General features: G+C 52.9%; 1 protein-coding gene across 2 annotated transcripts in view; it reads right to left on the bottom strand.

Moving 5' to 3' along the window:
* Ngef (neuronal guanine nucleotide exchange factor) overlaps nucleotides 1-14,140 on the bottom strand; it is a 67,508-nt gene that overhangs the window by 14,606 nt on the left and 38,762 nt on the right. For both annotated transcript variants that reach the window (XM_042679063.1, XM_042679062.1), the window contains one exon: nucleotides 10,645-10,946. In XM_042679063.1, coding sequence (XP_042534997.1) covers nucleotides 10,645-10,946 — 302 coding nt within the window. The remainder of the gene's footprint in view (nucleotides 1-10,644; nucleotides 10,947-14,140) is intronic.

Raw genomic sequence — 14,140 nt, 5'->3', positions numbered from 1 at the left:
GGGGGAAGCTGCCGATCCCAGACCCTGGGCCTGTGCTGCGCCCCCTGCCGCTGACGGCGACCTCAGAGCTGCTGAGGCGGCGGAAAGGAGCCCACAGCCCCTGTAAGCAAGCGCCTCACCTAGCTAAAACCACACAGCTTCTCCATGAGCGTGGCCCTTGGCCTCCTGAGTGCTGGAAGTAGACTCTGGTGTGCCCAGCTGTCTGTGCCCAGCCAGAACAAGAGGCCACAGGACACCAAGTGTCCAGGAAGCACCTCTGCTATGGTGCTACCAGGCGTCCACCTCCTCGCTGCTGAGCTGAAGTTTCTCAGGTGAATGCCAAGCTTCCACCCTCCTGGGCAGCACAGGGCACAGTCCCTGCTGGTAGGAGCAACAGTCAGCCACTTAAATTGCCTCTGGGCATCTGTCAGAGACCCCTGGGGACCGACGCACGTTCCACCCTGGCTGGCCTCCTCCCAGGGTCCCTGCCTGGTGGCATCTTTGTCCTGATGTCAACAGAGACAGGGTCAGGAGGGGCCCAGCCTCTCAGCAGCTGGCACACAGCAGGCTTCAGCCTGAATCACTGCTAATTGATCCTGGCTGAGTCCATTCTGCCATGGCTCTCCCCCTTGCTACCCATTTATAGGCCGTTAGTCATCTGTGAATTGTCCTTCCACAGTGTTTTCCATTGTCTCCTCCTTATCAATACTCCAGTCTTCCCAGAGCCACCCACCCTCCTCCACACACCCTGTCATCCAGGGCCTGGTGTGTGTGTGCCTCTGTGTGTGTGCGTGTACGTGTGCATGTGTGCATGTGTGTGTGTGTAGAGTATGGTTTGGAGGTGAAGTTCCTCCAAAGGCTCATGTGTTGAAGGCTTGGTCCCCAGCTGGTGAGGAACTAGAGGTAACAAGCCACTGGGGGCGTGTCCTCTGGATTGCACCCGGGGCTATCCCGCCGCCTTCCCCCTCTTCCTCTCTCCCTCCCTCCCTCCCTCTCCCTCCCACCCTCCAGGAGGTGAGCTGTGGTGTCTTCCACAGCTCCTGCCATGATGATCATGATGATGCTCAGCTTCATGCCACGCACCCCCCCACCCATGGAACCATGGATGTGACAGACCCAAACCCCCGGAACCCTCACCCCAACAATCTTTCCTCCTTTGAGGTGTTTGTCTCAGGTATTCATCACTTTCATCATACACCGTGTGTGTGTGTGTGTGTGTGTGAGCATGTGTGAAATGAGTGTGAGTGCGAGCAAGTAGGAATGAACATACCTAAGGGTGGGTGTGAACATGTCTGTGTGAGTGCACAGGTGAGTGTGTAAGAATGAGCCTGATGGGAGGGTGTAGGGGTGAGTGTGAACCAGGGTGCAGGAGGGGCTATGTGCGCACACTCACGCCCGTCCTCTGAGGCTGCCCTGGCCTTGCTCCGCGTCCCGTGGCTGCGCTGTGGGCCAGGCTGCCGGACCTTCTCCACAGGGAATTAGACTGACCCAAATTTTATGAACCACCGCTTGCTCTGGGCTACCTGCCCGATGGTCACCAGTCGCCTGCGTCCTCCTGGGATTTTCCACCACGGCTACTACCAAGCTGTCACCCCGGAGTCCTAGGGTAAGACCAGGTCGGCCAGGGCTCCTGCGGGGCCCTCACGCGTGGCTTTCGCTGGGACACGTCTGTCACTGTGGGCAGTCTTGGGGACGCCAAGGGCTGCCAGCATGAGCGATCGCCGTTGGAACCTGAGCATCCGGGTGTGCGACGTGGGAACACAGCCCTGTCTCCTCAGCAGCGGCTCAGCCTGGGGCTCCCCGCCGCAGAGCGCCCGCCTTCCCTGATGGGAGAAAGTTCACGGGGCGCAGGACTGGGGTGGAGGGCTCTACACGGGTGCCACAGTCCAGCGAGGGGCCAGAGGCCCCGGTTTGTACTTTGAGGGGAGGATGGACGGCAGGGGTGGGGTGCAGGGGAGACAAAAGGGGATTGCGGCGGCGGCTTAGCTCCAAGCGCCTGTGCTCTGCCTTCCCACGCAGCCCGTGGAGGGGCCACACCCTTGTCCCAGCTCGTGTGCAGACTGTCTGGAGGGGATTAGATTTGTCTCTGACACAGTGAGGGGCACCGCCCTCTATGCAGCCTGCCTCTGGGTGGGGGAGGCCCAGGACGGAGGCCAGAGGCCAGGGAGCAGGCCCATCCTGTGACACAGCCCAGCCCCGGAGCCTGGGTGTGAGGCCCAGAGACAGAGGACACCCCGACTCTGCGGCAGCAGCAGGGGATGACGCAGAGGCACCCCAAGAATCCCTGAGGAAGAACCTGCCTCAGATGGACGAGAGCCCTGGACTCCGTGCACAGGCGGCCGGTGTGCTCTATGCGGGGCTGGGTCCTTGCTGTCTACCCTGCCACGCTCTCCGGGCAGTGTCCACCCTGCTACGCTCTCCGGGCTGTGTCCATGCCTGCTCCCGCCGCCCAGCTGTGTCTCCAGAATCAGCAGAGCTCAAGGGTGGCCCTCGGCCTCCCACCTTCTCCTAGAGTCCAGAGCAACATGAAGCCCTGGCTGGGGCTTCCCCAGCCTTAGGAGGACAGGGGAGGGGGTAGGCGTCTATGAGAGTCAGAGTTCAGATCCTCGAAGTTGTCCCGGCTGCATGAGGGAAGCGTGGGGCCTGGCCCCAGTTGCTCTTGGGAAGCTGGAAGGAAGCTGGGTCCCTGGGGTGTGATCGAAAGAGACTGTGGGACCCCTGCCCCTTCCTTCCTCTGCTTCCTAGAGGCCTTGAGGTGGAGCAGCTTCACCCCAGCCCACACCCCACACCAGACAACAGCAAACAGACCACCTGGCCACGAGACCTCTCAAACTACAAGTCCACACCTCCTGCAAGCTTGGCTTATTCTAGCTATTTTGTCACAGGTAGAGAACTCGGGCGTGCACAGCGTGTGAGAGGAGGCTCACCAGAAACCAACCCTGCCGGCACCTCAACCCTAGACGGCCGCACCCCTGAACTGCAGGAAAGCAAGTATCTGCTGTCTGTTGGGCCGCTGAGCTGAGACCGCCTGACCCCTCACCAGCCCCAAGAACGCCTCCTCTGTGGCTCCGGCCTCTGGGACGATCCAGCAAAAAACCACCCCTCACTGTCCCCACCGCCAACACTACTTGGGAAGCGCCGATTCCGCATTGGCCCACCCCGCCCCCAAGCAGATGTCCCTGTGAGACACAGGTAGCCAAGGCCTCTGCCACCCCGAGCCTCAGGCAGGACCTCTCTCCCCCTCACTGAGAAGAGCGCTCCCTGCAGTTTCCAAGCTCTCGCTCCTCCCTTTCCTCGGCTGGCTCCCTTCCTTTCCCACAGGAAGCGGGGCCAGCACCTCAGGAGGGCTACAGGTTAGGAAGAAACCCCTGGAAAGGTGGGATGGTACAGGGTGGAAAACACGGGGCAGTCTTCAGTATGTCTGGACGGCCAGCAGGGGGCGCAAGTGAGCAGCCTTGACTGGGTCCTGGAGCCAGGCCAGGGTCTGGGTAGGGGCCATGATGCCCACCACCGACACAGGTTTAAACCCCAGCTGTAGCAAGGCCATGCTGGCCAGCGCTGTGCTCTCCAGCTGAGCCGGCTGATAACTGGCAAAAGCGCATAGACTGCAACAGGTATAAATAAAAATCCCGGACACACCAGAAAGCACATTCTGCCTCACTCACAGAGAGACAAATGCAGATGAAAAGCATGGCCCAGGGCTGGGAAGGTGGCTCAGTGGTAGAGCGCTCGCCTTGCATGCCTGAGGCCGTGGGTTCGATTCCTCAGCACCATATAAGCAAAAAGAAAAAAGCCGGAAGTGGCGCTGTGGCTCAAGTGGTAGAGCGCTAGCCTTGAGCTGAAGAGCTGAGGGACAGCGCCCAGGCCCAGAGTTCAGGTCCTATGACTGGACTCCCACCCCCAACCTGTCACCCTGCGACTCCACAGAGGGGTCTCCAGACCTCTCCACCGCATCCGCACCGGTGTCTTACGGTTACAAACAACACGCAAGGAGCATCCTCAATACACAGTCTCAGCGGCAGGGAGCACCCACAGAAATTGGCTCGATTATGGGACATCTGAACAGTGAACTCCCAGAGAGCCTTAAAAAAAAAAAGGCTACACAAAGGAAGATATGAGGCTGGGCTCTGTAGCTCATGTCTGTAATCTCATTCACTGTGGCGTATAAGGAGGGTTAAGACTCAAGGCCAGATTGGGTAAAACGTTCAACCAATTAGCCAGGTGTGATGGTACATGCCTGTTCTCCCAGCTGTATAGGTGTAAGTAGCATGATGAAGGCCCAAATCGTACTAGGCAAACACTCAAGACCCTGTCTCAAAAATAACTAAAGTAAGAAGGGCTGAGGGTGTGGCTCAAGTGGTAGAACACCTGCCTAGCAAGCATGAGTTCAAATCCCAATAACATCAAAAATATAAATATAGGGCTAGGAGTGTGGCTTAGTGTAGAGTGCTTGACTAGCAGCATGAAGCCCTGGGTTCGATTCTTCAGCACCACATACACAGAAAAATCTGGAAGTGGTGCTGTGGCTCAAGTGGTAGAGTGCTAGCCTTGAGCACAGAGAGGCTCAGGCCCAGGCCCTGAGTTCAAGCCCCAGGACTGGCAATAAAATAAAATATATATTATTCAGTGAGGGTAAATAATATAATAGTAAATGGTAACTAAATAGTAAATGGTAACTATTATGTTAGTTACCATGATTTAAGGGTTTGGTTTCGTTCAGTTTGTTTGTAGTAATGGAAATAGAGCCTAGCCCCTCTCACGCTGGGCAATTTCAGTTCTTAAGTGCAACCTATCATATGAAAAACCCTAAGAAATTTCCCTCTAAAATGGTTAGCTTTTGGGGTGGGGATGGGAATGGGGAATGTGGGGGGATGGGGGCAAGAAGGAAGAGAAGCAAATACATGTAAGGTCTAAGTTGTGAAACAGATTGAAACCCAACAGAGCTCAAAACTCCGATTTCAGAGGCTGAGAGCCTCATACTGCACGGGCGACACCCGGACCTCTCCTGGCTCACTCCCCAGCAGGACAAGGCCGAGTCCTGTCTGGGCCTGCTGGGGCCTAGCCACCGACCCCAGTGCCAGCCTGGCAGTCGCTCTACCGGTGTGCACCCTTGTATTCCTGTTCCCCTGGAGATGCTCAAAACACCTCTCCTGGAACTCTTCTCCAGTTCTCCGTAACCACCAATCAGGGCCAGAGTTTCTCCATCTCCCCGACAGGGCCCTGCCTGTGACTAAGGACACGCCCACCATGGCAGAGGCGTGGCTGCTCCTGCTACATCTGGCTTCCTCTTCATTTCTCCCCATGCCAGCACAAACCAAGTCCATTCTGGGCGTTTGCTGGCTGGAGATGGAGTCCCCATTCTCCCCATCACACTCCTCCCTTTGCTCTTTCTGTTGCTCTCAGGGCCATTCCACGCTCCACCCCTCCCACTGCCTTTCAGAAAGCTCCCTTTAGAGAACCTGCTTCCTCATCTTTTAATTCGAATATATCCTAGTCATTTTCTACAACTGTCTTGTTCTCAACCAGTGATTCAAAAAACATCCCCCGATCCTAGTACTAGGAGCTCACATTTGTAATCTTAGCTACTCAGGAGGCTGAGATCCAGAGGATCATGGTTTGAAGCCACTCTGGGCAGGAAAGTCCTTAAGATTCTTGTCTCTAATTAACTAGCAAAAAAGCCAGGCTGAGTGGAGCTATGGCTCAAGAAGTAGAGTGCCAGCCTTGAGTGATAAAGGCTAAGGGACAATGCCCAGGTCCTGAGTTCAAGCCCTATACAGGAAAACACACATACACACACACACACACACACACACACACACACACACTCAAGGAAATGGAAACAGCAAATAGTTACATGAAAAGATGCTCAAGTATACAAGTCATTGAAGAAAGAGAAGTTAAAACAAAATACATTTTTGTCCAATAGATTAGAGAAGTCACAGAGGATTGATATTGAGCTAGAGAGGATGGCGTGTGTGTGCATGTGTATATATGTGTGCATGCACGCTTGTCTGTCTGCGTGCCTGCATATGTGTATGTGTACGTAGGGGGGGAGGGTTGGGAGATCAGCCTCCCTTCTGAGCAAACAGAAGACCCAGTATCCCAGACCCAGAAGAGCTTATTCTAGACCTTTCCGGCTTTGGGTTACTTTTCCACACATAATGAGGAATCTAGGGATGGGCGTGGGTTGAAACAAGGAGTTCATTTACGGTTTATATCTATCTTGTTCCCATAGCCTAGAGGTATTAAAATACTTTAAATGGTGTTATGCACAAAACCCACGTTGCACAGTGGGTTTTTCACTCCGGATGGGCCATTGACACTGGAATGTCTCCTGGTTCGGAGCATTTAAGACGCAGGCTTTGACCAGGGATGCACGGCCTCCGCTGCCTTCTGAGCAGCATGTTGGGGGGACCCAGCATACTTCACAATGCGCCTCATTTTGTGCACAGCCCCTACTGGGCACCTGCCCCAGGGCCACAGCCAGGGGGCCTGGCTCTCCAGCCAGAGCTGTCCGTGTCTGCGTTGGCCTGCGCTGTGTCCCCTGCCTTACTCCAGCCCCTTGTTTTCTTGGGGCAAACCTATCATTTAACACCAACACCCAACTCATTCCCAGGGCAGAAGGAAGCTTGTGGTTTGTGTGTGTGTTTTTCTTTTTAAAGAAAAGCTAAGATATAACTGTGAAGAGTTCACAATGGGAAGCTGCTAAAAACCACCACCCAGCCAGGCGCCGGTGGCTCACGCCTGTAATCCTAGCTACTGAGGAGGCGGAGATATGAGGATCACAGTTCAAAGCCAGCCCGAGCAAGAAAAGGCTGTGAGACTCTATCTCCAATAAACCAGTAGAAAACTGGAAGTGGTGCTGTGGCTCAAACGGCAGAACGCTCGCCTGGAGCTGAAGAGCTGAGGGACAGCGCCCAAGCCCAGAGCTCAAGCCCCACAACTGACCAAAAAAACCCCAAAACCCACCACCCAAACAGCTGTGGGATGAGGTAGAGACAAAGCTGGAGAAACCCAGGGAGGGTGACAGACCCTGGAGTCTCTACCACCAAGGTCACATCCAGGTCACTCTTTGCTTCTTTTAAATAAGGAAAATGTATTAGTAAATAACTTAGGCAATTTAAGAACATTTAAAAATGAGGTGGCAGCACTGTTCACAATAGCCAGGATATGGAAACCACCCAGATGCCCCACTACAGATGAATGGATCAAAAAATTGTGGTACCTACATACAATGGAATACTATGCAGCCATTAGAAAGGACAAAATAATGGCATTCGCAAGGAAATGGATGGAACTAGAAGAAATCACATCAAGTGAGGTAAGCCAAGAGCAAAGAGACTAATGGCACATGGTCTCCTTGATAAGTGGATGTTAAATCCAAAATGTAAGGTGATACAACAAAGTAAATAAGACTTGAGAAATAAAGGACCTCCACTCATCTGGTTGAATTACTAAATACTAAATAACCTCATGCTGCTGATCACATATATGGTATATATGTGCACATCTGAGGGAAACTAGGAGGACACAGAACGAGAGGGAAACAGGGAAAAACATACAACAGTGGGACCCAGCAGCTTCAATGGCCATTGATCAACATGAACTAAGCAACTCAGCGGCAGCGATGGGAGGGAGGGAAGGAGTGGGAAAGAGGGAACAGCTGACACTAAGCAAAAGGAAAGGAATGCACATATCACCTGATGTGGAAGAAATCACTGTATAGTCAAAGCCCATAGAACTCATAAACTTTATAGACCACGATAGACAATTTGCCCCATGAAGGTTAGAATGTGTTTGTGACTTTAAGTATCACTATCTCACAATACTGTGAAATTATGTAACCACTTAATCACAATAAAGAATTTGCAAAAAAAAATGAGGTGACACTTTATCTGTACGAGGATGTCTTTAACTGTTCACTTCATCCTTTTCTCTTTTTTATCCTATCCCATTCTGTCTGGTAATAGGGTGGATTTACTGTTTTGGTTTCTTTTTGGTTAGGTCGTGGGGCTTGAACCCTGGGCCTGGGTGCTGTCCCTCAGCTCTTCAGCTCAAGGCTAGCGCTCTACCACTCTAGCCACAGCCCCACTTCTGGTTTTCTGGTAGTTTATTAAAGAGTTGTGTGGACTTTCCTGCCTGGGCTGGCTATGAACTGCGATCCTCAGATCTCAGCCTCCTGAGTAGCTAGGATTATAGGCGTGAGCCACCAGCGCTCAGCCTGGTTTACTTTTTTAATCCATTGAAGCTCTGGACCTTGCACTTGTGAAGCTGGTGCTCTTCTTCTGCTGAATCCTACTTTTTGCTAGTTTATTTATTTATTTATTTTTTGTCAGTCGTGGGGCTAGAACTCTAGGCCTCATCTCTTCAGCTCAAGGCGAGTGCTCTGCCCCTTGAGCCACAGTGCCACTTCCAGTTTTCTGGTGGTTTATTGGAGATAAGAGTCTCACGGACTTTCCTGCCCAGGCTGGCTTTGAACTGCAATCCTCAGCTCTCAAGCTCCTGAGCAGCTAGGATTACAGGCATGATTTCATTTCCTTTTTTAGGTAGGGTCTTGCTTCCCATCTAGGCATGTTCCTTACGCGGTAATCTGCCTGCTCTCGGGCTCCGTTGTCTCTGGGATGGCAGGCACATACCACTGCGTCCAGCTTCCCTCTGTGGAACCTCTTGGATTTTTTCCTGCCTCAGCTAGCCAGGTCCCTCGATTCTCCCAATCTCAGCCTCCCTTGTAGCTTGAGGTACAAGTACACACCACCACACCCAGTTACGGGCTGAGAAGGGATCTCGTGAACTTTTCTGCACAAGCTGGGCTCTAACTATGATACTTTTATTCTCAGCCTCCAACCTAGAATTACAGGTGTGGCCTCCAAAGCTACATTTATGGTTATGGCTGAGGTCTGAGGTTTGATTTTTTTTCTGCCTCTTTGCCATTTGCAGTCCTTTCCTATGTAATATAAAAAGGCCTTCTTTTTCTCTTTCAGCTCCATTTATGTTGTAAAACTTTATACATATATGCTTTTAAGTTCTGCATATTTAGGATTTCTCTCTACATTACACTGAAATTTCATTTTTTTTAAAGTAATAAAGCTGGGTGCCAATGGCTCACACCTGTAATCTTAGCTATTCAGGAGGCTGAGGTCTGAGGATTGTGGTTTGAAGCCAGTCAGGCTGGAAAGTCCGTGAGACTCTTATCTCCAATTAACCAGCAAAAAGCCAAAAGTGGAGCTATGGCTCAAGTGGTAGAAAGCCTTAGGAGAAAAAAACTAAAGGACAACACTCAGGCCCTGAGCTCAGGCTCCAGGACGGCACACCAAGAAAAGCTCCAGTGAAGTCTTGACACAGCCATTTACAAATCACTGCTCATAAGCTACAAGGGAGCTCAACGTTTAGACACATTTCTGATTCTGTGGCAGCCGCCCAGGTGAGCCAGTCCCTCAACAAACAGTTTTATCCAGGCCTCCCTTGGATCAAAACTACGGTAAAGCTGAGTCTGAGGTTGATGGCGCAGTCAGGAGCCGGTCTCAGCCTCTTTAACTGTGTGTGGTCTGTTTTTTGTTTTAATTTGTTTTTGCTTTTTATTTATTTAAGAGAATTGGGGGGGGGGATGCCATTGTGTAGTTCAGGCTGTGTTCAAGCGGCCTCCTGCCTCAGCCTCCCAAATGGCCGGGCTATTCTGCCTTTTAGATAATCAATAAGAGAAAATGTTTCTACAGAAACAGGAGCCACCGGGCGTGACTGGGGTGGGGACGGGGAGGAGGAACAGTAAGGAAGGTCCAGCTGCGGGAGGTGCGGGAGGAGGGGCACATGAAGCTGGTCCCCAAATCTCTTCACTATCCATTCTCGAAATTTCTCAGTCAAGGGGTCCCTGGGGTCAGGAGTGGAGCGAGGCTTGGTGGTGGAGCCCTGGCCTAGCATTCAGGAGGCCCTGGGTTCCATCACTGGCAGGGCTTGTGTATGTACAAAATTCAGTAACATGCATTGGCATACCTACAATTTCTCTTCCGGCCTCTCTCCTTACCATCCACTCTCTGCCCCTGTATCTCTACCCATGCATCTCCCAGCGCCCAAATGATCTTTATCCGACTGAAACCAACACTCCCATTTCTCAACACACACACACACACACACACACACACACACACACACACACACACACACACACACACAGAGTTACTGGGCATTTTTCATCAATTATTTCTCTCTGGTTGTAACAAAGCATTAGGCAGCTCACCGGCCCTCCCTCAGCCTCCTCCCTGTCAGTCACCTGGACCACCACAGGAAGGGCTGAGTGACAGTCCTGAGTCCCAAATTTCTGCACATTTGTAGGAGTAGGGGGCTGCCAGGGGGCAGCCATAAGGGTTCATCTCTCAGAGCCCCTCTCCTTTCCAGTTCAAATGGCCCCAGAATAAAGCTGGGGCATGGGACTAATGTCCGTAACGCATAGTAAACTGGAGTCATTTCCAAATTCAGCCTCAGCTACTGCTTGGACTCCTCCCGTGTGACAGGAAGGTCCCCCAATAATAAAGGAGGATGCACCCCTCCTCCCCCCAACACACACCAGCTTCTGACCTAGAGAAACAGTGGGAAACAGTGATCTCTCCCAGCCTGTTCTGGGCAGATGAGGCCAGCTGGTGACCCAGCACCGCCGTCCCTGCCGGGGCTCACCTCCTGCAGCCTGACTTCCTCCGGCTGAAGGATGTCCAGCACACCACTGCTCCGGATCTCAGGCAGATCCTGCCAGAGGTTGAACCTGGAATGGGGATTACTAAGCAGGCAGATCTGGGGCAGAGCTTTCCTCTCAGGGGGGCTTATGGGTTCCTCCTCTTCCTCCTCCTCTTCCTCCTCATCTGGGGTGTCTTCCCCTGTTGGGGACCCTTCTTCATTGTCTTGGATTTCTGCATCTTGTTGCCTCCTGGTTTCAATTTCTTGGAGAGTGGATTTATCTCTGTATTCTTGATACAGGAGCCCTGAAATCAAAAGAGTTGTAGTCAGGAAGAAAGAGAAGATTTCAGATAAAGACCATCGCCAGTCTCCAAGGCCAGGAAGCTTTTGTTCTTCCCTGGAGAGGATACAAGCTGGGAATGGTGGCTCCCACCCACCATCCCAGCTACTGGGGAGAGACGTGAGTAGGGAGATCACAGGCTGAGGTCAGCCTCTAAAACACAAGACCCTATCCAAAAAAGGACGAACGAGGGCTGGGATGTGACTGAAGTGAAGAATGCCAAGGGACTCTGAGTTCAAACCCAAGTATGAGGGGGCAGGGAGAGGGTCTAGCTGATGCCCAGCAGGCTCCAGGATCATCATTTCTGGGGAAGATGGGCATGTGTAAGTTTTTACCAACAAATAAAAAAATCCAAGCTGGGCGCCATGGCTCACGCCTGTAATCCTAGCAACTCAGGAGGCTAAGATCTGAGGATCATGGTTCAAAGCCAGCCTGGGCAGGAAAGTCCATGAGACTCTTATCTCCAATTAACCACTAGAAAACCAGAAGTGGTGCTGTGGCTCAAGTGGTAGAGAGCTAGCCTTGAGCTGAAGGGCTGAGGGACAGGGCCCAGGCCCAGAGTTCAAACCCCACGATCAAAACAATAAAATAAAGAAATTCCAAATAAATTCAGTTCAGTCACACAAACATATGCGTTCGCCATACATGCTGGGCAAAACTAGAATGTAGATTGTGTTCATAACCATGTATGCAAAGTGGATGGAAATGTCCTGATCATGTTTTGATATCCCAGCAGGATCGTCTCCACGGCCTGGAGTGCTTCAGTATTGAGCCAAGTCTATTCATCCATGTGTGGAGAGTAGAGTTCAGCTGTTAAGTTTCTGTGCTAAACAATGAGCTAGGGTTTCATCGAGCAGAAGACCGTAAAGAAACACAGCATTTGTCAGCATTCAGCCCTGTTCCCTGACCCACTGTACTTCAGTGCCTTCCGCGTCCCAGGGGCGGTTTTGGGGTACAGAATAATCCGAACAAACACAGCATCCCATCTGGTCTGTCCTGGCTGTGGGGCGGAGGGCCTGGCTGAGCAAGGACAGGAGGGGTGATCCTGTCTGCCCTAAGGTTGGGGAGGGGGTGGAGGGGAAGAGGGAGTCTTGTTGGAGGCAGGACTCTCCCGAGTGTGTGTTTGAGTGTGTGTGTTGGGTGAGAGACCCCAGGAGACCCCAGGCAAGTAGCTGATCTGCTTGTGCAGAGGAGCTTGGCTGAGAAGGACACGGCTGTGGTGTTTCCGGAATGACAAAGGAGGCCTCCATGAAGGGCAGGGAAGGGCCGGGGGCCCACCTAGGGCCCAGTGGCAAGATAGAAGCTGAAGCCCACCACGGGCTGGCACTGGGTCCGGAGCAGTCCAGGCTTCTAACGTGGCAAGGGTGTCTGCTGGCTCCTTCGAGGGAGACGGGGGACAGGAGTGCAGGGTCTCGGGGAGGGGGGGGGAAAATGGTGGAGAAGTGGAAAATGCAGCTGGGGCCCCCAGTGGAAGGGCTCTGTTGGACCACTGGGTGCATCTACACAGAGCCTAGATAAGCAAGCGGCCAGGTTCCCTGGATTTGTCCAGGAAGGTTCCAGAAAGGCTTCACGAATCTCGTGGGAAGGTTTCGCTGCGGGTGTGAGCTGCCATCCCTCCTTCACATGTTTAACACATCTAAGCAGCGGCCAGGGAAAGGAAGAGAAGCCAACTGCGGGGCAAATCCCAAATACGGCTGGATGAGGTGCGTGCGTGAGCGGGGGCCGGTGAGCCCCCATGCATTCAGCAGCCAGGTCAAGCCTTCATGTGAGGGGAGACAGCATGATCTGATGATTTTTCCCCTGTGGGACTGCAAGATTTCCAGCAGCAGAATGTGACATGGCTGCGACATGAGGTTCATGTGACAAAGGAATGAGCAAAGGACAGGAGAGGTACGTGACACGTGGCCCCGGGCTGAACAGGTGCTAGTAAAGTCTCCAGTTACCCAGAAACCCCTCCTCTGCAGCAGGTTACTTAGTATCCCGCCATGTGGATGCCCTTGGTGGCCACTGCCTGGCTGAGCCGGGCTGAGGAAGCATGGGGTCTCACCTGCCTCGGCCTCGGCCAGCTTCAGAGCCCGGAGGCTGAGATCTGAGGATCGCGGTTCAAAGCCAGCCAGGACAGAAAAGTCCACGAGACTCTTAACTCTAATCAAATACTCAGAAAAAGCTGGAGGTGGCTGTGGCTCAAGTGGCAGAGCACTAGCTTTGAGCACAAAAAGCAGCTCAGGGACCGCGCCCAACCTCTTAGTTCAAGCCAGCCTTGTGGGCAGTGGGGCTGCCGTGGTATTTCTGAAAGCGCATGGTGGCGTGGGCTGTCTCTCCTTGGTCCCCTCGTGTGGGCTGGGAGGGGTTGCTCTCTGCGTGACCTATTCTGGGCTGGGGTGGGGGAGGAAAAGTGGGGGGACAGGGCCAGGTCCCTGCCCTCCACCAGTGCGGAGTCTAGGCATGGACACCGTCACCAGCTGGTGGCTATGGTCTGATGGCCAGTGTCCTCGCTCCTCCTCAAACGTCCATGCTGGAATCTAACACCCCTGGTGACAGTGTCAGAGGTGGGTGGGGCCCTCGAGGAAGCAATTACCACAAGGGGGAACAGGACTTCTATAGAGGAGGCCAGGGACCAGGTGTATCACATGACTGAGATCCGAGGATCACGGTTCAAAGCCAGCCTGGGCAAGAAAATCCACGAGACTCTCATTTCTAATTAACCACCAAAAAGCAGTAAGTAGAGCTGTGGCTCAAGTAGTGAAGCACCAACTTTAAGTGTTAAAAGTAAGCAACAGTGCCCAGATCCTGATTAAAGGAGGCGAGGAAGCTCTCCCTTCCACCACAGGAAACTTCTAGAAGATGCTGTCTATGAAGCACAGCACGGCCCTCAGCAGACACAGGATCTGATGGTGTCGCGCCTTGGGGCTTCCGGCATCCAGAACTGGATTTGTGAATCACCCGGAGATGGGGTTTGGTTGTGGCCCGGTGGAGGTTCATGCTGGCTTGGTCCCCAGTGTGGGGATGTTGAGGCAGAAGAGAATCAGGCCATAGGACGGCACCTCTGCAAGTGTCCCAAGCACTCAGCTAGTTCAAGAAGGCATTGCTCTAAAAGCAGAGGCCCGGTCCCTGGATCCTCGGACTTTCTGACTTGCTGGTGCTCCGTCCCTCTTACAT

The sequence above is a fragment of the Dipodomys spectabilis genome, unplaced genomic scaffold (assembly GCF_019054845.1).
Source record: "Dipodomys spectabilis isolate Male_0828 unplaced genomic scaffold, ASM1905484v1 ptg000051l, whole genome shotgun sequence".
Taxonomy (NCBI): domain Eukaryota; kingdom Metazoa; phylum Chordata; class Mammalia; order Rodentia; family Heteromyidae; genus Dipodomys; species Dipodomys spectabilis.
Note: the sequence above shows the minus strand (reverse complement) of the source record. Positions and strands in the feature narration are given on the sequence as shown.